The 26394-nt window shown below is 40.5% G+C and overlaps 1 protein-coding gene and 1 long non-coding RNA gene across 3 annotated transcripts in view; both read right to left on the reverse strand.

Moving 5' to 3' along the window:
* The window catches only part of LOC149985493 (uncharacterized), a 39220-nt gene that overhangs the window by 5505 nt on the left and 7321 nt on the right, over positions 1–26394 (reverse strand). The gene's annotated exons all lie outside the window — the stretch shown is intronic.
* Positions 8807–26354, reverse strand: LOC110522348 (ETS homologous factor). Of its 2 annotated transcripts, XM_021600689.3 has the most exons (9): positions 25977–26354; positions 16469–16574; positions 16016–16273; positions 15620–15676; positions 13027–13047; positions 12859–12921; positions 12274–12303; positions 11925–12120; positions 8807–10250 (listed from the first exon to the last, which is right to left on the reverse strand). In XM_021600689.3, exons 2-9 carry the CDS (start codon positions 16563–16565, stop codon positions 10151–10153), a joined length of 822 nt encoding a protein of 273 aa, XP_021456364.2. In that variant the 5' UTR covers positions 16566–16574; positions 25977–26354; the 3' UTR covers positions 8807–10150. The 2 variants fall into 2 exon arrangements, with proteins under 2 accessions (XP_021456364.2, XP_021456372.2); XM_021600697.3 differs by lacking the exon at positions 13027–13047.

Raw genomic sequence — 26394 nt, forward strand, 5'->3', positions numbered from 1 at the left:
TGTGTTGGGTCATCCTGGGATAGGCCGTACCATCGCCTGCCTGACTGAGATGTACTGGTGGCCCACCTTGGCGAGGACGTCTGGGTTTATGTCTCTTCCTGCTCCATCTGTGTCCAGTCTAAGACACCCAGACACCTCCCTTATGGAAACCTCCTTCCCCTGCCGGTTCTACAACAACCCTGGTCTAACCTCTCGGTGGACTTTGTCACTGACCGCCCCCCCCCCCCCCCCCATGGGAACACCACTGTTCTTGTCGTTGTGGACCGGTTTTCAAAGCTTGTCGCCTCCTTCCTCTGCCAGGGCTCCCATTGGCCATGCAAATCGCGGAGGCTCTTTTTACACACGTTTTCCGGCACTACGGTATCACGGCACTATGGGAGCCTGGTTCCTGTAAGAAGGGCTTTATAAATTTGATTTGATTTGACCCCGGAGTACCACCCTCCAGCTAATAGGCAGGTGGAGAGGGTCCATCAGGAAGTGGGCAGGTTCCTGAGGTGTTACTGTCAGGACTGGCTGAGGGAGTGGGTGGATTTTATACCTTGGGCTGAGTACGCGCAGAATTCACTCCTCCACTAACCTCACTCCTTTCCAGTGAGTGTTGGGATATCAGCTGACCTTGGCATCTGAGCCAGACTGAGGCCCCTGTGTGGATGATTGGTTTCGGCACACTGAGGAGCCCGCGTTGCTGTGTTCCTGCGGTGGAGAACCTGGAAGCTTCGCTGAAAAGGGATTATCACTGTCGATGCCCTGACTGACCCGCACCTTATCCCTGTAGTCGTCCCCAAGGCCGGTGTCATCCCACCTTCAGCGCATCGGGTGGGGGGAGATCCCGACGGTACTGCTGCTCATTCTGTTCACCAGCTCCGGAGATCTACTTCACCGGCCTTTTAGGTGTCATTGAACTGGATTCATTACCACCAACCCTGGACTGTCTTGTCTCATTACGCACACCTGATTCCCATTCTCCCTGATTAGTATGCGTATGTATGTGCCCTCCGTTCTCCCTTGTCTGTTATTGTTACCATGACTGTTGGTCGTGTGAGTACCTGTTGTCATCACTGTCCTGATCAGGTCAGGTTACAGGAGACCACAACCCTACAGATTATCTCTCAACCCCAACATAGGAGGAGAGATCTAGGGGTCTGAAGATGTGGGATTTTATGACCCCTCACTCCCCTGGTAAATCTTAGGCCACAGACACATTCCTTTTGTCCTGTTACTATGGAGAACCAGCCTCAGAACATTAACATGAAATAAAGGGACTTTGGAACAATGTTTTCCATCAGCCATAATGGTGGTCATGACGATAGATGGAATATGAAAATGTATGTCATTTTTGTTTTGTTATTAAAGGTTAATAGATGACGTTATTACAAAAACATTGTAACGTCAACAGTTTACCTAGTATATGTTTATCCATTGTACGTTGTATGGAAAATGTCCAAATCAAAGAGAATGTTTTGGTTAGATGAAATGTAAAGTTGTCTAAAATTTAATTTGAGTAAAATCTAGACCTTGCCTCTTAACTAGATTCACCCAGGGAATTGCCCTAAAGGCGGTTATGCCCACTTCTGACACGAGGGTATAAAACCTGTGAGTAAAGAATTTACAGATAAGACTAAGTGACCCAAGCTGCAGCCGAGGTCTAAAAAGTCAACAAACCCAAAACACAACACAAGTTTGAAGACAAAGAAATCTTTTTCTAGCCAAGCTGCGGATGAGTAGCTGTGTCTAAGCGGGTGAATTCAAGTCGAACCACCTAGCCTCCACCTCCCATCGAATTGTGGTATCTACACTGTTTCATTCCTACGCTGTGAGCTCTGAGCTACAGAGCTGTCTGTCCTCAGAAGAGCCCTTCCAGAACAAGGACGAGGGAACAGACTCCTAAGCCAAAAGGACATCGTGAGTACGACCAGAGAGGTGCGCCGGAGAAGTGCGTGATTGAGCTGCCTGAACGGTACACGAGGAGAATCAACAGAGACCTTCCTCACGTAATTACATCATTATATTCTGACCCATAAGAGCGGCAGTTTGGGGCAAGGCTAGGGTTAGAATAAGCATAGCTGACAAATTCACCCAAATAAACATTTCTCTCGTGTACTTTCTCTTTTTCTCCTTTTTAAATCCCCATTTTGGGTAACACGCACCATAGTGTGTTGGCCCGTTATACTAAGTTCTAATCAATAGCCTAGAATGTGTATGTGTATATTTTATCATTTTAGCTTTCTAGTAAATAAATACCCAACTAAGATTGGCGTGGTACGAACTCATTGCTGAGACCCGGGTCCGTGCAAATTCCCGGATTATGCGACATTCAGAACAAGATTGTGGAGGTAACTGGTTAATTAGTGTCTGTTGGAAAATCTATATTCTGATATTCTTTGAGTTAATTCGGGAAATAAAACTCAATAAAAACTTATTTTCCCATGGTGCCCCAGGTTAATGAGTTAATGATTGCTTGATTAAGTTAATCACGCAATTAGAAACTTTTAATCATTCGATGAGCAACGTCACGACACTGGTATTGTATCGGCTTCCATGCTACGTGTTATTGTGCACTTGTTTTACAGGTCTCGTTCCATGTATTATTTAGAGGTTTAAACCTCCCTCTTTTCTTTGGGTGGAGACAATAAAACCCCCTATTACGTATTCCTGCGCCTGTCTCCAATCATTATACAATGTGACTTGTACTTAAGTACATTTAAAACCAAGATACTTTTAGGCTTTTCCTCAAGTAGTATTTTACTGGGTGCCAATATATTTTTATTAAGTCATTTTCTTAAAAGCTATCTTTGACAATAGAGTACTTTTTCCACCACTGCTACAATGTCACTGCTTGCAGTACAACTTACTAGCATGCATTGTGCATGCCAGACATGGTGACAGTGCCAGTCAGTGGAGGCTCCTCAGAGGAGGAAGGGAAGGATCATCCTCCTCGGTGGATTTCAGAAAAATGGAAATAGTGAAACAACTTTTTAAAATCTTTTTTAGATAAAACTATACTAAATATATGCACCACACATTGTGGAAATGCAGTACTGAGAGAGACTTAGTCATTTCTTCAAACAATCATCTTTATTTAATATCTATTCATTATTGCAATAATGAGACGTCAACCCAACAGTCTTGACTGACTGTTGGGCTGAGAGTCTGAATCATACAGACAATGCACAGTTCATAAAGCTTATACCCAGAATGCTTGGTTCCACCCATCCCATATAGATTGGGGCACACGATAAGCCACTTTGGGTTCATCCTATGGTCATCTGCCTCTGGTGCTGTCTCCCAGATGCCAGGATGTCTAAGAACCATAGAGAGAGCCTCAATCTCATCTATAGCATGCAGGCCCAGTTAGACCAGAGACATATGTCTCACATACACCACTAATGATAGACTGGAATGTGGCTGTTTTTTTTTATCACAGAGATATCAATCGTCAGCTTCAAGCTGACACCCAGACTAGCTACAGGGTGCTAGAGTGGACACCATGAAAACTCAGCATTAGCAGGCCAGTCTCACTCTTAGTTAAATATAAATTACTATTAATATCAAACAAATCAAGTAAGTATGTCATTTTTCCCTGACATTCCCCTCTCAAAGCTAAGCTTCTTCCACAAAAAATGTAAGTATACAAGCATTACATGATTATTGTTAAACGTAAATTCAAACAAACAAAGTACATATTTCTAGTGCCTGATATTTCATCCATAGTAAACAACCTTTCTTTTGGTTGCTGAGTTTTAGACATATCTTAACTAAACACAGTCAATCTGGAATAGAAAATGAAACATAAAAAATGTAATCACACATGATTCATTACAGGAAATAGGACAGTCATCACACTGGCACTTTGCACAAAGACAGGGGTCAGCGTGACAGACACCACTCTCTGGGCACCTTGTACATTCAGTGTGGGCTCCACATCTGGGTCCTTATGCTCCGGATTGGGGTCCTCATCAGAGATGTAGTCAGGAATAGGGAATAGGTCAGGGAAATCATTCAGTTTCCAAATCCTAATTAAAACCCAATTAATTATCCAACAAATTTAGAATGACATTGCTCGGTGATTCACATTGGTTGTATCATTCAAAATCAAAAACACTCAATTTAACACTGGCAGAATGTACATTTATATTACCCTACAATATATTAATCTCATAATTCTAGTATTAAGTTCCTAATCAGGGTTATAATTACAGATCAGTATCTCAATGCAATCTTAGCCTAAATCACAATACATTTAGCAGTGTAGACCTCCAAGTCTAAAATAATTACGGGTAAAGTTGACCAACCCCCTCCCTTCTCCAGCACTTAATCTTCTGGGATTTTTCTTAATTTTCTTCTTCAGCTTGCTTCACAGTTCAAGGTGGATGGCCCATGATAATGTCCCAATTTCAACGTCTTACCTGAACCCCACCACAACTCATTAAGTCTTGTCCATTTGCCAACCAGCAATATGAGAAGTTTTGGAACAGATCTCTCTCCATGTTCACTCCACGTGGACTTCTGTTGCACTCCTGAGTGAAAAACATTTGATAACTTCAACTGTATGCTGTACACCGCAACAATACAATCCTTCATACATCACTCAATACATCCCTACATATCACTCAAGGTGTGAACTTCAAACTCCCAAAAAAAAGAAAAGAAGGTAATTCCCCCATCTTGACGCATAACTCACCATAGTGACTAATGTGTAAAAACAACAACGCTACAAATCAAATACTACCCTAACTCCAACAACATTTTTTTTTTACCCATATCCTCATAGTAAAAATAGACTAGAGACAGGTCTAACCTTCTTGTGGTCCTATTAGTTATTAAACTTCTCCGTAATTATCAGTATTACAAATTACTTTTAAATCAGTATTAAATATGACCTTTAAATCATCGTCCAATGTCTCTCGGCATTCCAGTGAGGGCGATCAAACCACACTAGAAAGTCAGGACAGAGGTCAGAGGTCATTCAAACTCTGTTACTTTCTCTATCAGACCAATTATCTAAAAAACAGTCAAACAGGTCATACATTTTGTCTCCTAGGTTTACAGTAAGTTTCTTCAGTACATTTTTTAAATCAAAATAATTAATGTGTTCAATTAAAACTCAGAAAATAAACACTTTTGAAAATTCCATATGTGTGTGTGCCCCTTTAAGATACCTAGGCATTAACCCGTATTCATACCCAATAAGTTGTGTGTGTGTGTTAAACCATAGGTCAAACACAAACAAAAATAGCCAGGCCTTATGTAACCTGGTAACTCCTCTTAACGACTGAATCCGGACACCTTTATGCCTATAAAACTGCCAAATTTCACTAACCCCTCTTCCAAGACCATAGCCTGAGGAAACATTCCAAAGAGAGAAAATTACTACCCCCATTCTCCTGGAAGAGAAATGTCAATTTATTTAGCATTCAATATACTAATATCATAATCAGCAACCCAAACGTTTTAACTACAAACAAAACATGATCTTGATAAGTCTTGATAAGTCCATTGTACTCCCTCAAATCATTAATCGTTTGTTTTAATCTACCCCAACGTTTATGTGCGCTTAATTTAGCATACCCTTAGAAAGAATTCACTGACATATCGTATTATATGACTGGTCTCTATTTTCCATAACCATGTAAAATTTTCCTGGTATCATTACTAGACCACTGTGGGCTACCTGCCAACCCCATGGGACTCTCAATCATGGCCAGACGTGATACAGCTTGGATTCGAACCAGGGATTACAGTGATGCCTCCTGTGCTGAGATGCAGTGCTTCAGACTGCTAAGCCACTCAGGAGCCCTAATACAGTGTTTCATTATGTGGAATCGACACTGTCTAAAATAAAGAAATCCCAGATCTCCTTTATTGTAATTCTTTGAGAAACAGACGCCTCACAAGTCCTTAACTGACAGCTTCATTAAATAGTACCCTCAAAACACCAGTCTCACCGTCAACAGTGAAGAAGAGACTCCGGGATGCTGGCCTTCTAAGCAGAGTTGCAAAGAAAAAGCCATATCTCAGACTGGCCAATAAAAAGAAAAGATTAAGATGGGCAAATGAACACACACTGAACAGAGGAACTCTGCCTAGAAGGCCAGCATCCCAGAGTCGCCTCTTCACTGTTGAAGTTTGAGACTGGTGTTTTGCGGGTACTATTTAATGAAGCTGCCAGTTGAAGACTTGTCTGTCTCAAACTAGACACTAATGTACTTGTCCTCTTGCTCAGGTGTGCACTGGGGCCTCCCACTCCTCTTTGAATTCTGGTTAGAGCCGGTTTTCGCTGTTCTGTGAAGGAAGTAGTATACAGCGTTGTACGTGATCTTCAGTTTCTTGACAATTTCTCGCATTGAATAGCCTTCATCTCTCAGAACAAGTAAAAACTGACGAGTTTCAGAAGAAAGGTCTTTGTTTCTGGCCATTTTGAGCCTGTAATCGAACCCACAAATGTTTATGCTCCAGATACTCAACTAGTCTAGATAAGGACAGTTTTATTGCTTCTTTAATCAGGACACAGTTTTCAGCTGTGCTAACATAATTGCAAAAGGGTTTTCTAATGATCAATTAGCCTTTTAAATGATTATCTTGGATTAGCTAACACAATGTGCCATTGGAACACAGGAGTGATGTTTGCTGATAATGGGTCTTTCTACGCGTGTTTAGATATTATATGAAAAATCTGCCGTTTCCAGCTACAATAGTCATTTACAACATTAACAATGTCTACACTGTATTTCTGATCAATTTTATGTAATTTGAATGAACAATTTTTTTGTGCATTTCTTTCAATAACAAGGATATTTCTAAGTGACCACAAACTTATGAACTGTAGTGTATGAATTTATATATATATATATATATATATATATATATATATATATATATTACTTTCACTTACTTAGTTAGCGAATGCAGCTAGCTAGTTTACCCTATTCAAACAACCGGTTCAAGCAGAGAGGGATGCTAGCTGGCTATGGCTATCCAACACTGGAACTCTTCCAAGTCAAGGTAAGCTTTTGGTTTAATTTATTTATTGCCACGGGGCCAGCCAGCGTAACTAATAAACTGCTTGATGTATACCGTACTGCATGATTTTAGCTGCTTTACTAACACTTTAGTTTTAGCAACTACACTTGCCCAATCGGTTACCTATACAAAACTAAAATACATCTGATGAGGATGAATGCAAAGAAGACAGCAAGACCTATAATAGTTTCATATTAACAGTACTGAAGGATATGCCTTGTACAGCACATTTGGAAAGTATTCACACCCCTTTATTTATTAAATTGTTTTTTCCCCCTCATCAATCTACACGCCATACCCCATAATGAAAAGAGCAAAAACTTTTTGACAAATTTTACAAATGTATTTACGTATTCTGTCCCTTTACTCAGTACTTTGTTGAAGCACGTTTGGCAGCAATTACAGCCTCAAGTCTTTTGGGGTATGACGCTACAGCTTGGCACACCTGTATTTGGGAGTTTCTCTCACTCTTCTCTGCATATCCTCTCAAGCGCTGTCAGGTTGGATGTGGATTGTTGCTACACAGCTATTTTCAGGTCTCTCCAGAGATGCTTGATCGGCTTCAAGTCCGGGCTCTGGCTGGGCCACTCAAGGACATTCAGAGAGGGTTGTTGTCCTGTTAAAAGGTGAACCGTTGTTCCAGTCTGAGGTCCTGAGCGCTCTGGAGCAGGTTTTCATCAAGGATCTCTCTGTACTTTGCTCCGTCCCTGCCACTGAAAAACAAACCAATAGCATGATTCTGCCACCACCGTGCTTCACTTTAGGGATGGTGTCAGGTTTCCTCCAGATGGGACGCTTGGCTTTTAGGCCAAAGAGTTCAATCATGGTTTCAGCAGGCCAGAGAATCTTGTTTCTCATGGTCTGAGAGTCCATTAGGGGCCTTTTGGCAAACTCCAAGCGGCTGTAATGTGCCTTTTACTGAGGAGTGGCTTCCGCCTGGCCAATCTACCATAAAGGCCTGATTGGTGGAGTGCTGCAGAGATGGTTGTCCTTCTGGAAGGTTCTACCGTCTCCACAGAGGAACTCTGGAGCTCTGTCAGAGTGACCATTGGGTTCTTGATTACCTCCCTGATATTGGCCCTTCGCCCCCGATTGCTCAGTTAGGAAGATTATTGCTGCTGCCAAACTTCCTTTATGAATAATGAAGGCCACTGTGCTCTTGGGGACCTTCAATGCTGCAGAAACCTTTTGGTATTCTTCCATAGATCTTTGCCTCGACACAATCCTGTCTCGGAGCGCTACGGACAATTCCTTTGAACTCATGGCTCTGTTTTTCCTCTGACAAGCACGGTCAACTGTGGGACCTTATATACAATAGACAGGTATGTGCCTTTCAAAATTAATGCATTAATGGCATCAATGGCTAACACTTAAATAACGTTTTTATGTTCTGAGAACGGAAATGGTTGGTTATTTGAAGGTAATTAAATAAAGTTCTGAGAACATTCTCTTAATGTTTTGAATGTTTTGAACAAAATGTAAAGGTTACTTTCTTAAAACGTTCACTCAATAAGAATTTTAATAACAGTTTGGGTTAACTGTTTTGAACTCCAAGCACAGAATGCTTTGCAAACCTAGTCCTATCGGTACCAAAGTTACAGAAATCTTCATTAATTTTGGTGATTAACCGAAAATCTATTGCAATCTATTGTAACTTTGGTATTTTATACTTGAATATCTTAAAAAAGATATGTTCATATATAGTGTTCATTTATATATCTGTGTCCATATTGTCCATACGTTTCTAATAGATAGACCATATGGGTGAAGACAAAATAGCCTAGAAAAGCATCTAATCAACATTTAATCACAACTTTCACCAGTTTGAGGCAAAAACATTCACAAAAAAATACATGTTGACGTAGTAAAATAAATAAAAAGGCACCAATGGTATTCACTAAGTTGGATGGTTTATATTTAGGATGATATTTTACAGCTTTCTCATTCATTTTATTTTTAAATAATTGTATTTAATTATTTCATATATTTTCCATGTGATAAAGGCCAGAAAACAGGACAGAGAGAATTACAGACACCGGTGATATTATGAAATACCCCCAAAAGACCAGTAGATACATTATCTTGTGGTAGATTACATAATTGAAAGTTTCCAGTAAAATACCCTCAATACCCTCAATACCCTTAATTTGCAAACACATGTATTTTCTGTTGTGGCACAACGTCAGTGAAATTCAGTACCTATAGTCTTCGGTTCTCTATCCATGGAATTACTCCACTGTGCAACCAGAATGGAGCTAGCATGCTATGTTCATTTTAGTCCATTCAAACAGACCCCATTTGAAAGGAAACAGGCATTAATAAAGATCAGGTGTGACCAAAAAGTGGGCGAGGCCAACACACCTGAACACACTTAACAAGATTGAGGATAAAGAGTTTTGTTGATGCTAAGAATTAAATGTTTTTAAATAACATTCTTAGAAAGTTATTTGAATGTTACTAATGTTCTTGTGGTTTTTATGGAACATTTTCTTAACGTTCTGAGAACATGACTTTAAAAATAACCATGATGAAACCTGCAGAAAACATTATGCTGAAGTACTGAAAATCCCACAGAAGACTGTTGTTTCTTAACATTCTCTGAACTATTTGAGAACATTCCCAATGTCAAAGTAGTTGGAGAACATTCCTAGAACATTACCAAAATTGACATTAAATCCAACCATGTTTGAACTTTTAGGAAACATTCAGTTAAAGTAATGAAATACCAAGATTATAAAAAAAAAAATCAAGTTCCTTAAATGTGCCGAGAATGTTCCACAGTCAAGCAACTATCCTGCACCATTCCCAGAAAGTTGTAGGAAGGTTGTATACAAAATAACCATATGACAACCCCGCTGTCACCAAGCTCTAAGAAACATTTGGTTCTCAGAACATTTATGTGCTAGCTGGGTAAGCAATTAAATGTAAAATGTAGTCTTGCTTAACCAAATGTAAACATATCATACAAAAACTCCCACAAATGTCAAGAGTTGCAACAAGGCATTCTGCTCCTCTTTGTAAAACAACAACATAGTAAAACATCACAGTGACACATTAAAATAAAAAACAAACATAAATAGACAGGCAAAAAAAAGGCACAAAATAGTGGAGAGGTGTGCTCCAGACTCTTTTACTTTTCTGACTCCCTCCATCCTTTTGCATTTTTCCCAAACTTGTAGACCAGCCTTCGGCCATCCACGTGTTCCAGGATTTCCCGTTTGTAGTAATATCTGGAAAGGTATGGACAGGGAGGTTAATGGAACAGCCAAAATGACTGCCTTCTTAAGATGCGAACCAGGAAATATACAATGGGGCAAAAAAGTATTTTAGTCAGCCACCAATTGTGCAAGTTCTCCCACTTAAAAAGGTGAGAGAGGCCTGTAATTTTCATCATAGGTACACTTCAACTATGACAGACAAAATGAGAAAAAAAATCCAGAGAATCACTGTGTAGGATTTTTTATGAATTTATTTGCAAATTATGGTGGAAAATAAGTATTTGGTCAATAATAAAAATTTATCTCAATACTTTGTTATATACCCTTTGTTGGCAATGACAGAGGTCAAACGTTTTCTGTAAGTCTTCACAAGGTTATCACACACTGTTTCTGGTATTTTGGCCCATTCCTCCATGCAGATCTCCTCTAGAGCAGTGATGTTTTGGGGCTGTTGCTGGGCAACACGGACTTCAACTCACTCCAAAGATTTTCTATGTGGTTGAGATCTGGAGACTGGTTAGGCCACTCCAGGACCTTGAAATGCTTCTTACGAAGCCACTCCTTCGTTGCCCGGGCGGTGTGTTTGGGATCATTGTCATGCTGAAAGATCCAGCCCCGTTTCATCTTCAATGCCCTTGCTGATGGAAGCAGGTTTTCACTCAAAATCTCACGATACATGGCCCCATTCATTCTTTCCTTTACACGGATCAGTCGTCCTGGTCCCTTTGCAGAAAAACAGCCCCAAAGCATGATGTTTCCACCCCTATGCTTCACAGTAGGTATGGTGTTCTTTGGATGCAACTCAGCATTCTTTGTCCTTCAAACACGACGAGTTGAGTTTTTACCAAAAAGTTATATTTTGGTTTCATCTGACCATATGACATTCTCCCAATCTTCTTCTGGATCATCCAAATGCTCTCTAGCAAACTTCAGACGGGCCTGGACATGTACTGGCTTAAGCAGGGGGACACGTCTGGCACTGCAGGATTTGAGTCCCTGGCGGCGTAGTGTGTTGCTGATGGTAGGCTTTTTACTTTGGTCCCAGCTCTCTGCAGGTCAGTCACTAGGTCCCCCCGTGTGGTTTTGGGATTTTTGCTCACCGTTCTTGTGATCATTTTGACCCCACGGGGTGAGATCTTGCGTGGAGCCCCAGATCGAGGGAGATTATCAGTGGTCTTGTATGTCTTCCGTTTCCTAATAATTGCTCCCACAGTTGATTTCTTCAAACCTGGTGCAGGTCTACAATGTTGTTTCTGGTGTCCTTTGACAGCTCTTTGGTCTTGGCCATAGTGGAGTTTGGAGTGTGACTGTTTAAGGTTGTGGACAGGTGTCTTTTATACTGATAACAAGTTCAAACAGATGCCATCAATACAGGTAACGAGTGGAGGACAGAGGAGCCTCTTAAAGAAGAAGTTACAGATCTGTGAGAGCCAGAAATCTTGCTTGTTTTTAGGTGACCAAATACATATTTTCCACCATAATTAGCAAATAAATTCATAAAAAATCCTACAATGTGATTTTCTGGATTTTTTTCTCATTTTGTCTGTCATAGTTGAAGTGTACCTATGATGAAAATTACAGGCCTCTCTCATCTTTTTAAGTGGGAGAACTTGCACAATTGGTGGCTGACTAAATACTTTTTTGCCCCACTGTACATCACAACACCCAAATTCCTTCAGTCTTTACCTCATAGCTCGGCTGAGCTTCTCGTAGGTCATGCTGCTGTTGTTCTTCTTCTTGCCCCACAGCTGAGCAACAGCCTCTGAATTGAGGAAACGGAACACGCCATCTGTCCGGTCCTCCCACTTGAGCAGCCCTGAGTTCCGCTCTGGGTTCAGAAGAATGTCCCTAATGAACTCCCACAGGTGGGTCCCCCGGGGGTCTGAGGAGAAACACATGAGTGGTGGCATTAGAACAATCTACTGCATATCAGTTATAGCATAGGCAAAACATTCAGAATGTAGCCATCATCTGATTGAGCATTTACATTAAAAGATAATGAACGATAGTATTGAAGATGATAAATACTACTCACTGTGTTTTTTGATCTGATGAGGGCGACTGTCTGAAAGTAAATTAATAGACACATGGTCATTAAGCAGATGCTCACAGCAAGTTAAAATGAAGACATTCAATATATTTGGTACATGTGACAATCAAACTCACTAGTGGGTCTAGCATCATAGTAGTCCAACCAACTAATCAAACAGAGCTTTAACCCATACGTGTTTAACACTTGTACCGCTGTCTTACGCATTCCATATGAATTCTATGGAACCCAATACTGTACAATTACATGGGTGTGGGAAACATTTACAGGATGAGTTTGTTCAGTTGTATCGTCATACATTGTTTGCTCAGTCACATTGTTTAGTGAAGGAGTAAACTCAGCTGGCCCATTCCCAAAACTGTCACTTACTGAACGTTCATGGACTTCAATAGCCTTGAATTGCCACTTTGCTCAATGATGTCTTATGTTTCAAATTCGTATTGGTGCAGCAATAATTTATTTGGGGACTAGGCTACTGGAGATCTAGATGTAAGTCTTCTTAAGGCTTGGGTGTTGTTCCAATGTCTTTGTTTATATAATGTTTATAGGTTTTCAGTCCTCATCCTTTACCTGGACTTGAGGTAGTGGGTGATGCCACAGGTGCGAGACATCGACATGAGGGATCAAAAATGTCTAAAAAGTAAAGACATGTCAACATATAAAAAATGATGCTGTCCGTAAGTTAGTTAAAATGTTCCATTTTTAAGTCTCTCCTATCCATTTCAATGTGGTACCTACCTGCAGGATATATGCTAGGTTCTGGGAATGGACAAGGGAAATATGAGGAGAGGAGAGCACATAAAGCTTACATTTACTTAAAAAAAGGCATAAAGTAACATCTCAAGAGTTTATTGAAATCACAGACTAGATTTTTTATAAATTTACAGTACCAGTCAAAAGTGTGGACACCTACTGATTCCACGTTTTTTATTTTCTTTTTACTATTTTCAACATTGTAGAATAGTAGTGAAGACATCAGAACTATGAAATAACACATACGGAATCATGTAGTAACCAAAAAAGTAATCAAAATATATTTTCTATTTCAGATTCTTCAAAGTAGCCACGCTATGCTTTGACAGCTTTGCATACTCTTGGCATTATTTAACCAGCTTCATGAGGTAGTCACCTGGAATGCATTTTAGTTAACTGGTGTGCCTTGTTAATAGTTATTTTGTGGAATTTCTTTAATTCTTTCCTGCGTTTGAGCCAATCAGTTGTGTTGTGACAAGGTAGGGGTGGTATACAGAAGATTTGGTAAAAGACCAAGTAAATATTATGGCAAGAACAGCTGAAATAAGAATAAAATGACAGTCCATTAGTACTTTAAGGCATGAAGGTCAGTCAATGTGGAAAATTTCAAGAACTTTGAAAGTTTGTTGCAAAAACCATCGAGAGCTATGATGAAACTGGCTCTCATGAGGACCGCCACAGGAAAGGAAGACCCAGAGTTACCTCTGTTGCAGAGGATAAGTTAGTTACCAACCTCAGAAATTGCATCCCAAATAAATGCTTCACAGAGTTCAAGTAACAGACGTATCTCAACATCGACTGTGTGAATCAGAAGAAGCAAAGAAATCACTACTAAAGTACACCAGTAATAAGAGACTTGCTTGGGCCAAGAAACATGAGCAATGGACATTAAACCGGTGGAAATCTGTCCTTAGGTCTGATGAGTCCAAATTTGAGATTTTTGGAAGACACAGAGTAGGTGAACGGATGATCTCTGCGTGTGTAGTTCCCACCATGATGCATGGATGAGGAGGAGATGTGATAGTGTGGGGGTGCTTTTCTGGTGACACTGTCAGTGATTTATTTACAATTCAAGGCACACTTAACCAGCATGACTACCACAGAATTCTGCAGCAATACACCATCTTATCTAATTCGCGCTTAGTGGGACTATCATTTGTTTTTCAACAGGAAAATGGCCTAAAACACACCTCCAGGCTGTGTAAGGGCTATTTGACCAAGAAGGAGAGTAATAGAGTGCTGCATCAGATGACCTGGCTTCCACAATAACCCGGACTCAACCCAAATGAATTGCTTGGGATGAGTTGGACCGCAGTGAAGGAGTGAAGGAAGAGCAGCCAACAAGTGCTCAGCATATGTGGGAACTCCTTGAAGATGGTTGGGAAAGCATTCCAGGTGAAGCTGATTGAGTGAATGCCAAGATTGTGCAAGCTGTTATCAAGGCAAATCATGTCTACCTTGAATAATCTAAAATATATTATATACTTTTTAGTTACCATATGATTCCATAAGTGTTATTTCATAGTTTTGATGTCTTCACTAAAATGTAGAATATATAAAGAAAAACCCTTGAATGAGTAGGTGTGTCCAAACTTTTGAATAGTACTGTATATTCTTAGACAGCAAATTGATCGCAGAAGCCTAAACAGATATATTTGTCTAAAACATAATGATTTCAAACAAATGATTTCATTAAAAAAAAACTTTTTACACCCCTTTATTCCCAATTGTCATGATAACCAGTTGGTAGTTAGACTTGTCCCATCGTTGCAACTCCCGTACGGACATAATTTCAAACCTTGATTACATTTGGGAATATTGTCCTGCTTATGGTGCTGTCTTTTGGACAGGATGTTAAAACGCTTGTGCTGACACTCTGTAGTCATTTAAATTCCCATGGCGGTTATTGTAAAAGTAGAGGTGTTCACCCCGGTGTTATGGCTAAATTCCCAACCTGGCCACATTCCATCATGGCCACCTAATCATCCTCCTCATTCTTAATTGGCATATATCACTCCTCACCTCTCCACATGATAACTGATGTGTGGTGAGAGTTCTAGTACAAAATGGTCGCCGTGCATAACTGAAGTGGGTGCTACACATTGATGGAGGATGAGGTGAGTTGAGTTTCCCCCTACTACTGTATGCAAAGCGCTTTGAGTACCTCAGTATTCATTATTATTATTTGTATACGATCACATATGTCTCTCTATTATGCGTGTGAATGCTTGGGAAAATATTTCCAAATTAAAATCACTTGGAACTGCTTTTTTGTTGTTTTTAGTCTTAATTCCAACAATGTAAATTCAACAAAACATGATTATTTTTTTGTTGTTGTTGCTTGGGGCCAAATAAAACTACCCCCAGGCCAAATCCAGCACAAGGCCCGCCAGTTTGGGAACCCTGATCTAGATTCTCTATATACTCCCCGTTCTCTAAGAGGGTCTGAAGCATTGTATACATTCTATAACTTTATATATTACAATTTTATAAGCATACAACAGTGCATTTTGAATAAAGGACGTGAAAACAATGTACTACATCCTCTCTGGGTTTGTATGCTTTTGACAGCTCTTACCATCTGGCTCTGATTTGATAATGTCCAGTGGGTTAAACTCCATTCCAGGATACTGTCCTGTGTAGGGATGACAGGGAGAAACAAGAGGTCATTGTTATTTCACTGACAGTAACAACAACCTTCTTTATTTTGTGTTGTATGTAATCAAACTTGATGCTTAAATCCTTGATCCTTCCACCATACACTGGGTCAACTGTCTGTTCTTGTTTGTTTGTGGTTTTCTAACCAATTCAAATAATGTTGAAAATAAATAATACATTCAAAAATCTGAAGACCAAATGTATCACTAACAGTATGTTTTTACAATACATGGCCAGACCTGGCCTCCATTCTGATTAATATAAGACACTAACAATAACAGAGGACGTTACAGCTTTGTCCAATGTGTGAACCTACCCCTCCATTTGAGCTCGTTGAGGCTTTGGTAGAGGATAGGCCCCACGGTGCCCGCGGCCCGTGTGAAGTCCTGGTAGGTCATGCTGCACAGTTGATGGCCGTCCACGTCAAAGTTCTGGAAGTGGATGCTGGCAGCGTCAATCTGGTGCATGTCCACCATCTGCTGCAGCCACTGCCACACCAGGTACTTTGACCAATACTGAGGCTTGTAGTCCTGGGACCACAGTCGACTGGTGTAACCGGGCATCACTGTGGAAACTGGGGATAGGGTTGAAGATAGAGATTAGGTGCGTTTTGTAATAGCTGTGAGTAGCATATCAAATATTTAATCTTCGAGTGTGCTGGGGGTTTTGTGAAAAAATATTAACTCTGGCTAACCCAGGTACTTGTAAATAATTAAACCAGCAGAGCAATTTACTGAAAGAGCCATTGAGTAACCAAACAAGTCCTCACTGTCTGGGCAGGGGTAGGAGCTCCATGTTGTGGGCAGCTGGCTCTCAATGCTGGCAGTGGAAGGGATGCTCATGATACAGGTGGTATGACGGACCATGGTCCAGAGCTGGGGGAGAAAGACACGTACAGTCAGTAGGGAGTAAAACCCCAAACAAGGCGATTGGTAGGCTGCCATGTAATCACACACAGTGCACATAGACAGTGTTATTCCCCATAGTGAGTTGAGACGTTTGCAAATGAGATATTTCTAAATTACAACATTGACAGTTGTGAAAGTGCAGGAGTTAGTATAGGGAGAGTGTGGGTGTCTGTTTTGCATACATACACAGTGCATTCGGAAAGTATTCAGACCCCTTGAATTCAACTATTTGTTATGCTACAGCCTTATTATAAAATTGATTAAATTGTTTTTTTCCCCTCATCAATCTACACACAATACCCTATAATAACAAAGTTATATCCTTCCTGTTTGGCCCTGTCCGGGGGTGTCCCCGGATGGGGCCACAGTGTCTCCTGACCCCTCCTGTCTCAGCCTCCAGTATTTATGCTGCAGTAGTTTATGTTTCGGGGGTATAGAGTCAGTTTGTTATATCTGGAGTACTTCTCCTGTCCTATTCGGTGTCCTGTGTGAATTTAAGTGTGGTCTCTCTAATTCTCTCTTTCTCTCTTTCTTTCTCTCTCTCGGACCTGAGCTCTAGGACCATGCCTCAGGACTACCTGACATGATGACTCCTTGCTGTCCCCAGTCCACCTGGCCGTGCTGCTGCTCCAGTTTCAACTGTTCTGCCTTATTATTATTGGACCATGCTGGTCACTCATGAACATTTGAACATCTTGGCCATGTTCTGTTATAATCTCCACCCGGCACATCCAGGAGAGGACTGGCCACCCCACATAGCCTGGTTCCTCTCTAGGTTTCTTCCTAGGTTTTGGCCTTTCTAGGGAGTTTTTCCTAGCCACCGTGCTTCTACACCTGCATTGCTTGCTGTTTGGGGTTTTAGGCTGGGTTTCTGTACAGCACTTTGAGATATCAGCTGATGTACGAAGGGCTATAGAAATACATTTGATTTGATTTGATATTTGGGGAGTTTCTCCCATTCTTCTCTGCAGATCCTCTCAAGCTCTGTCATGTTGGATGGGGAGCGTTGCAGCACATCTATTTTCAGGTCTCTCCAGAGATGTTCAATCGTATTCAAGTCCGGGCTCTGGCTGGGCCACTTAAGGATCTCTCTGTACTTTGCTCCGTTCATCTTTCCCTCGATCTTGACTAGTCCAGTCCCTGCTGTTGAAAAACATCCCCACAGCATGTTGCTACTACAACCACGCTTCACCGTAGGGATGGTGCCAGGTTTCCTCCAGACATGATGCTTGGCATTCAGGCCAAAGAGTTCAATCTTGGTTTCATCAGACCAGAGAATCTTGTTTCTCATGGTCTGATAGTCTTTAGGTGCCTTTTGGCAAACTCTAAGCATGCTGTCATGTGCCTTTTATTGAGGAGTGGCTTCCGTCTGGCCACTCTACCATAAAGGCCTGATTGGTGGAGTGCTGCAGTGATAGTTGTCCTTCTGGAACGTTTCCCATCTCTCCAGATGAACTCTGAAGCTCTGTCAGAATGACCATTGGGTTCTTGGTCACCTCCCTGACGAAGGCACTTCTCCCTTGATTGCTCAGTTAGGAAGATTCTTGTTGGTTCCAAACTTCTTCCATTTAAGAATAATATAGGCCACTGTGTTCTTGGAGACCTTCAATGCTACAGACAATGTTTGGTACCCTTCCCCAGATCTGTGCCTCGACCAAATTCTGTCTCTGAGCTCCACGGACAATTCCTTCAACCTCATGGCTTGGTTTTTGCTCTGACATGCACTGTCAACTGTGGGACCTTATATAGACAGGTATGTGCCTTTCCAAATTATGTCCAATTAATTGAATTTATCACAAGTTAACTCCAAGTTGTAGAAACATCTCAAAGATTATAAATTGAAACAGGACAAACCTGAGCTTAATTTTGAGTCTCAAAGGGTCTGAATGCTTATGTAACTAAGGTGTTTGTTTTTTATTTATTTGAATACATTTGTAAAAAAAAATCGTTTTTTTTGCTTCATCATTATGGGTATTGTGTGCAGATTAATGAGGGATTTAAAAAAATTCAATTTTAGAATAAGGGTGTAACGTGACAAAATGGGGAAAAGTCAAGGGGTCTGAATACTTTCTGATTGCACTGTATGCCTATTTGTTTTTCTGATGGTAGAATGAGTGGGGTTAGTTGCATTCAATGATGTGATACTCCCGGTGTTTGGAAGGCGGCCCATGTACTTTCCCTTCACAAAGGTTGCGGCCTATTTCTAATCTTTCTTGCCAAGCTAAAATATTAGAATCCTTGATTCATTCTCAGCTAAGATCTTTCTTATCTTTGAAATGTATTCTAAATGCACACTACATGACGAAAAGTATGTGGACACCTGCTCGTCGAACATCTCATTCCAAGACCATTTGCATTAATTATGAGTTGGTGCTCAATTTACTGCTATAACAGACTCCACTCTTCTGGGAATGCTTTCCACTAGAATTTGGAACATTGTTGCTAGGACCTGCTTCCATTCAGACACAAGAGCATTAGCAAGGTCTGGCAATGATGTTGGGCGATTAGGTTTGGCAAGCAGTCAGCATTCTGATTCATCCCAAAGGTGTCCGATGAGGTTGAGGTCAGGGCTCTGTGTAGGCAATCAAGTTCTTCCACACCGATCTCGACAAACCATTTCTGTATGGACCTCGCTTTGTGCATGGGGCATTGTCATGCTGAAACAGGAAAGGGCCTTCCTTAAACTGTTGCCACAAAGTTGGAAGCACAGATTTGTGTAGAATGTCATTGTATGATGTAGCATTAAGATTTCCCATCACTTGAACTAAGGGGCCTAGTTGAAACCATGAAAAATAGCTCCAGACCGTTATTTGTCCTCCACCAAGCTTTACAGTTGGCACTGTGCGTTGGGGTAGGTAACGTTCCCCTGGCTTCCGCCAAACCCAGATTCATCCTTCGGACTTCCAGACGGTGAAGCGTGATTCATCACTCCAGAGAACACGTTTCCACTGCTCCAGATTCCAATGGCGACGAGCTTTACACAACTTCAGCCAACTCTTGGCATTGCGCATGGTGATCGTAGGCTTGTGTACAGCTGCTCGCCCTTGAAAACCCATTTCATGAAACTCCCGATGAACAGTTCTTGTGCTGACGTTGTTTCCAGAGGCAGTTTGGAACTCACTAGTGAGTGTTGGAACTGAGGACAGCACTACGTGCTTCAGCACTCGGTGATCCCATTCTGTGTTGCTCTTTAGAAAGGCAATTTTACTGCAAATGTTTGAGCATGGAGATTGCATGGCTTTTTTTATACACCTGTCAGCAACGGTGTGTCTGAAATAGTCCAATCCACTAATTTGAAGGGGTGTCCACAATTTTTTTTATACACAATATAGTGTTCATTATTCAGGTTTTTGATCAGGTCATAGCACCATCTCTGCTTCATCCCTAGGTATAAAATAACATTATTCTGCCCTCTTCATTGACCTGTCAAAGGCTTTTGAAACTGTTGATCACTCATTGCTAATTCAGAGGCTTTCCTCAATTGGCTTAAAAATTGCTTGACAGATAGAACTCGATGTATATCTACTGATGGTGTTAAATCAGGTTCCCTTACAGAAGGAGTCCCGCAGCAGTCGATTCTGGGTCCTGTGCTTTTTACTGTTAACATTAACTATCGACCATCGTTAAAAAAATGTGACCTAAACTTGTATGCCGATGATACTGTTGTGTATGCTATTGCCCCCACGGTTGAAAAGGCTCTATCTATACTACAGTCTTCCTTCATTGTATTATACAAAAACTTTATTGACCAGAAATGAGTACTGACTAAAGGTCAAACTAAATATATTTTGTTCTCTAGAGCGCATACAGTTAAGTCTGATGATTTATGCATATGCACTTTGGATGGTGTCTATTGATCGTGTCCGTGCTTACAAATATCTGGGCATCTGGATTGATGAAAAGCTGTCTTTTAAAAAGCATATTGATGAGTTAAGAAGTTGAGAATTAAAATGGGCTTCTTCTATAGAAATAGGTCTTGCCTCTGGCTAAATAGTATAAAGCAGATTACTCAGTCGATGTTCCTATCAGTCCTACACTATGGCGACATCATCTATATGGACACAGCTGCCACTTCTTTAAAGCCATTAGATGCAGTTTATCATAACGCACTGCACTTTATTACGGGCGACAAATTTAGTACTAATCACTGCATTCTCCACCAGCAAGTTGGTTGGCCCCATTTTGACTTTAATGACACATTTAAAGTTGACAAACAAGTTAATGAAGGTCCAAAGAATTGAAGTTCCATTGTAAAAGTAAATGCAACACAAATAACATCAGTGAATATTTATAGAAAGACAGTAGTGCTACAGTACTGTATGTGAACCATGGTATACTCTTCTCCATATCACTCCCTTGACTGCCTGTGAAGTGTTGGCCATAGTGGGTCAACAACATGGTTACGTTCATTGAACTGTTGTTGAGAAAACCGTTCACCACAACCATATTTGCATTCAATATGTAAATATATACTATGTGCTGAGGTGTATTTATGTCTGTAATAAAGCCCTTTTTTGGGGAAAAAGTCATTCTGATTGGCTGGGCCTGGCTCCCCATTGCGCACCTGTCCAGTCATGTGAAATCCATAGATTAGGGCCAAATGAATCTATTTCCTTATATGAACTGTAGCTCAATAAAATCTTTGAAATTGTTGCATGTTGCATTCATTGTTTTGTTCAGTATACATTATTAAAGTTGGAGGTCGGCACTGAGGCCTGTGACGAGTATATAAGAGGAAGGCGGAGTGGCTGCACCACAGTACTTGCAATGACTTTGTCACATATTTTAGTGTTTGTTGAGTCCAGGTGTTTCCAAACTTTTCTGTTTCGTGACCAAGCAATTGAGGTTTCTTTTGAGTCGCAACCCACCATAAAGTTTGAACAGTGAAAAAAACATACAATAACCAAAGAATAAGCAAAACATGTATTAATAATAAATTATACTGTCTTCCTCAATCCAAAACCAGTTTCCCAAGAACTTGAGTCAAGATCCCTGAGTATGATTTTCACTAGAGGTATATGGCCTTTGACAGTTCAGGCCAAGTGTTGGGTTCAGATCTAGATCCTATTGACATCTTGCCAAGCCTTGCCAAATGTACGCTTTAGGTTACCATCAGTGCAGTCTACTGTCTGTTTGCCTGCTGTCTAGTCTAAGCAGCCTAAAGACTGTACATGTGAGTAGACTGCTGGCATTGTATTCCTGAATGTTTAGTTAGGGACATGCTATCATCAGGTCTAGTTTCTATAGTCTCCTGGACGGTTGAAGGTTAACTTGTTAACGATACATGGTGTGTACTATTCAGGGATGAGTCATAAAGTTCCATGTTAGCTAGACAAAGCGCTTTGGAAACTCACCTCTGATCAATATTCACTGACTGTGCATATCACCAAATAAACAAAGTTTCATAACATAATTATGTAAAACCATGAGGAAAGACTTAAAGATGAAGGAAGTGAACAGACAATAGTACGATCACTGATCAATGTCACTTCAGGTAAGCAACAAGCAAGTGCAGGCAGGTCACTCTTTCCTGGCTCTGAAGTGTCTGAGGACAGATACACTGTGGAGTTTTATATCAACTGATGCAAGTTACAACCAATGCTAGGTGATTACTGTAGAGTAGGTTATAATCAGGTACAGTCATTCAACCTAAAACAAAACAGCAGTGATTGAAAGTACCCAACTGTCACACTTGAGTGAAAGAAAAGATACCTTAATAGAAAATGTAAAAGTGTAAAAGTGAAAGTTACCTAGTTAAAAACTACTTGATTAAAAGTCTACAATTATTTTGTTTTAAATATACTTTAGTTTTAAAGTACATAGTAATTGCAAAAAATACTTAAGTATCAAAAGTAAAAGTAAAAATAATTCCTTATGTTAAGTAAACCAGACGGCATGTGTTTTTCAAATACTTTTTTTACGGATAGCCAGGGGCACACTCCAACACTCAGACATATTTTACAAACGTATCATTTGTTTTTAGTGAGTCCACAAGATCAGAGACAGTAGAGATGACCATTGATCTTCTCTTGATACGTTTGTGATTTGGAACATTTTCCTGTCCTGCCAACCTTTCAAAATCGAATGAGTACCTTTTGGTGTACAGGGAAAATGTACGTAGTAAAAAGTAAATAATTTTCTTTAGGAATGTATTGAAGTAAATGTTGTGAAAAAAATATATAAATAGTAGGGTACAGATACCCCAAAAAAACGACTCAATTAAAAATACTTTAAAGTACTACTTAAGTACTTTACACCACTGCAAAACAGTAGTTTGACTTTCATGCATGTAATCAGTCACAGATCAGTGCTCATCTGGAGAGGAGGTTTGCATCCCTATGAGCTCATGTACAGTGGGGAGAACAAGTATTTGAAACACTGCCGATTTTGCAGGTGTTCCTACTTACAAAGCATGTAGAGGTCTGTAATTTTTATCATAGGTACACTTCAACTGTGCGAGACGAAATCTAAAACAAAAACCCAGAAAATCACATTGTATGATTTTTAAGTAATTCATTTGCATTTTATTGCATGACATAAGTATTTGATCACCTACCAACCAGTAGGAATTCCAGCTCTCACAGACCTGTTAGTTTTTCTTTAAGAAGCCCTCCTGTTCTCAACTCGTTACCTGTATAAAAGACACCTGTCCATATTCTCAATCAAACAGACTCCAACCTCTCCACAATGGCCAAGACCAGTGAGCTGTGTAAGGACGTCGGGGTTAAAATTGTAGACCTACACAAGGCTGGGATGGGCTACAAGACAATAGGCAAGCAGCTTGGTGAGAAGGCAACAACTCTTGGCGCAATTATAAGAAAATGGAAGAAGTTCAAGATGACAGTCAATCACCCTTGGTCTGGGGCTACATGCAAGATCTCACCCCATGGGGCATCAATGATCACGAGGAAGGTGAGGGATCAGCCCAGAACTACACGGCAGGACCTGGTCAATGACCTGAAGAGAGCTGGGACCACAGTCTCAAAGAAAACCATTAGTAACACACTACGCCGTCATGGATTAAAATCCTGCAGCGCACACAAGGTCCCCCTTCTCAAGCGAGCGCATGTCCAGGCCCGTCTGAGGTTTGCCAATGACCATCTGGATGATCCAGAGGAGGAATGGGAGAAGGTCGTGGTCTGATGAGACAAAAATATAGCTTTTTGGTCTAAACTCCACTCGCCGTGTTTGGAGGAAGAAGATGGATGAGTACAACCCCAAGAACACCATCCCAACCGTGAAGCATGGAGGTGGAAACCTCATTCTTTGGGGATGCTTTTCTGCAAAGGGGACAGGACGACTGCACCATATTCAGGGGAGGATGGATGGGGCCATGTTTCGCGAGATCTTGGCCAACAACCTCCTTCCCTCAGTAAGAGCATTGAAGATGGGTCGTGGCTAGGTCTTCCAGCATGACAAAGACCCAAAACACACAGCCAGGGCAACTAAGGAGTGGCTCCGTAAGAAGCATCTCAAGGTCCTGGAGTGGCCTAGCCAGTCTCCAGACCTGAACCCAATAGAACATCTTTGGAGGGAGCTGAAAGTCCGTATTGCCAAGCGACAGCCCTGAAACCTGAAGGATCTGGAGAAGGTCTGTATGGAGGAGTGGGCCAAAATCCCTGCTGCAGTGTGTGCAAACCTGGTCAAGAACTATAGAAAACGTATGATCTCTGTAATTGCAAACAAAGGTTTCTGTACCAAATATTAAGTTCTGCTTTTCTGATGTATCAAATACTTATGTCATGCAATAAAATGCAAATTAATTACTTAAAAATCATACAATGTGATTTTCTGGATTTTGTTTTAGATTCCGTCTCTCACAGTTGAAGTGTACCTATGATAAAAATTACTGACCTCTACATGCTTTGTAAGTAGGAAAACCTGCAAAATCGGCAATGTATCAAATACTTGTTCTCCCCACTGAATAAGTAACGGCCAATATCAAACATGACATTGAGACCTACAGACAGTGCTGAAACAGATTCAAACAGTATTGCTTCATAACATTTTCCAAGAGCATGCTGGAATAGAACCAATAGAACGTTATGGATAATCATTTGAAAACATTAATAATATATGTTGCTCATTTTAGAAGGTTGTTTTTGCATATTTATGTGGTATAAAAAGAGCTGACCAGCATTTTGTTGTACGTCTCTTTCAAAGGGGCAGTTTGTTTCTCAAAGCAAAACAGAGCCCTTACGTTGTAGAATAATAGTGAAGACATCAAAACTATGAAATAACACATTTGGAATCAAATTAGCAACCAAAAAAGGGTAAAAAACAAATCAAAATATTTTTTAAATTTGAGTCTTCAAAGTACCCACCCTTTGCCTTGATGACAACTTTGCACGCTGTTGTTATTCTCTCAACCAGCTTCATGAGGTAGTCATCTTGAATGCGTTTCAATTAACATATGGGCATTGTTAACTTAATTTGTGGAATTTCTTTCCTTCTTAATGCATTTGAGCTCATCAGTTGTGTTGTGACAAGGTAGGGGTGGTATACAGAAGATAGACCTATCTGGTAAAAGACCAAGTCCATGTTGTGGCAAGAACAGCTCAAAAAAGCAAAGAGAAAGGACAGTCCATCATAACTCTTTTAATTTTAAGACATGAACGTCAGTCAATTCTGAAAATTTCAAGAACTTTGAAAGTTTCTTCAAGGTCAAATTGCTGCAAAAAAAACACTACTACACCAAAAGTAAGAAGAGACTTGCTTGAGCCAAGAAACTCAAGCAATGGTCATTAGTCAGGTAGAAATCTGTCCTTTGGTCTGATGAGTCCAAATTTGAGATGAATTGAAGAATCTTCAATATAAAATATATTTTTATTTGATTTTTGGTTACTACATGATCCCATGTGTGTTATTTACTATTAATCTGCAATGTAGAAAATAGTCCAAATGAAGTAAATGAGTAGGTCTGTCCAAACTTTTGACTGGCACTGTTGATTTGCCCATGACCACGTTTACCTTGTAAACCAACGCATATGCCTTTCTCTTCAGGAATTCAAAAGCAAGCCGCACAATTATTTCAAATCAGCCATCTTCTTTAACACCGTATGAACAGCTCTTTAAAAGTTTTATGTCATGCTTGAAAAAGTTGAAGAAGCATTGCTGGCAATCAAAGCTTGACACAGTTAGACACATGAATCCAAACAAGCACAATCTAGTTTGAAAAGACAATTAAAGTAATGCCTACATTGCTTTGTTACAGTTAAAATACCTACTGTCTGATTAATGAAAACACCCATTCATTCCTATGCCCAGCCATTTGACATTAGATTGATTTCACTCCATTCAGTCATTATAACAGCAACTAACAACAGGAGCAAATCTGGTTGCCTAAAAATGCTTAGCATGTTTTCCTACCAGAGCTGTGGAATGGAGTCCGACCAGGCCTGTGTTCAATGGGTGTGTTGTCTCTCTCTCTCGCTCGTTCTTCTCTCAGATGACTTTAGGTGGGTAGCTACAGTAGCTGTGCTTCTGTACACAGGTGGGTGAAGTGTTGTTGTCAGTGCTAGCAGTTGTGCCTTTCCAACTCCAAAAACAAACAAAAAAAAGTGCTTGCCCACACACACCAAGGTGCCGCTCCAGCAGTGGGTATTTTATGCTGTCAGCTTCCTTGTCCTATCCTTATCTCTCTCCAATTGGCTACGAGGGTAAGTTCATGCAAGTTAGTAATTTGGATTTGGGTGACGGAGTGAATAACAGCACATACCTGTCATAGCTTTTACTTTCACTCTGTTCACTCACTCACACACACACACACACACACACACACTCACTC

Source organism: Oncorhynchus mykiss, chromosome 1, assembly GCF_057628025.1.
Source record: "Oncorhynchus mykiss isolate SJ-2025 chromosome 1, ASM5762802v1, whole genome shotgun sequence".
NCBI classification, from domain to species: Eukaryota; Metazoa; Chordata; class Actinopteri; order Salmoniformes; family Salmonidae; genus Oncorhynchus; species Oncorhynchus mykiss.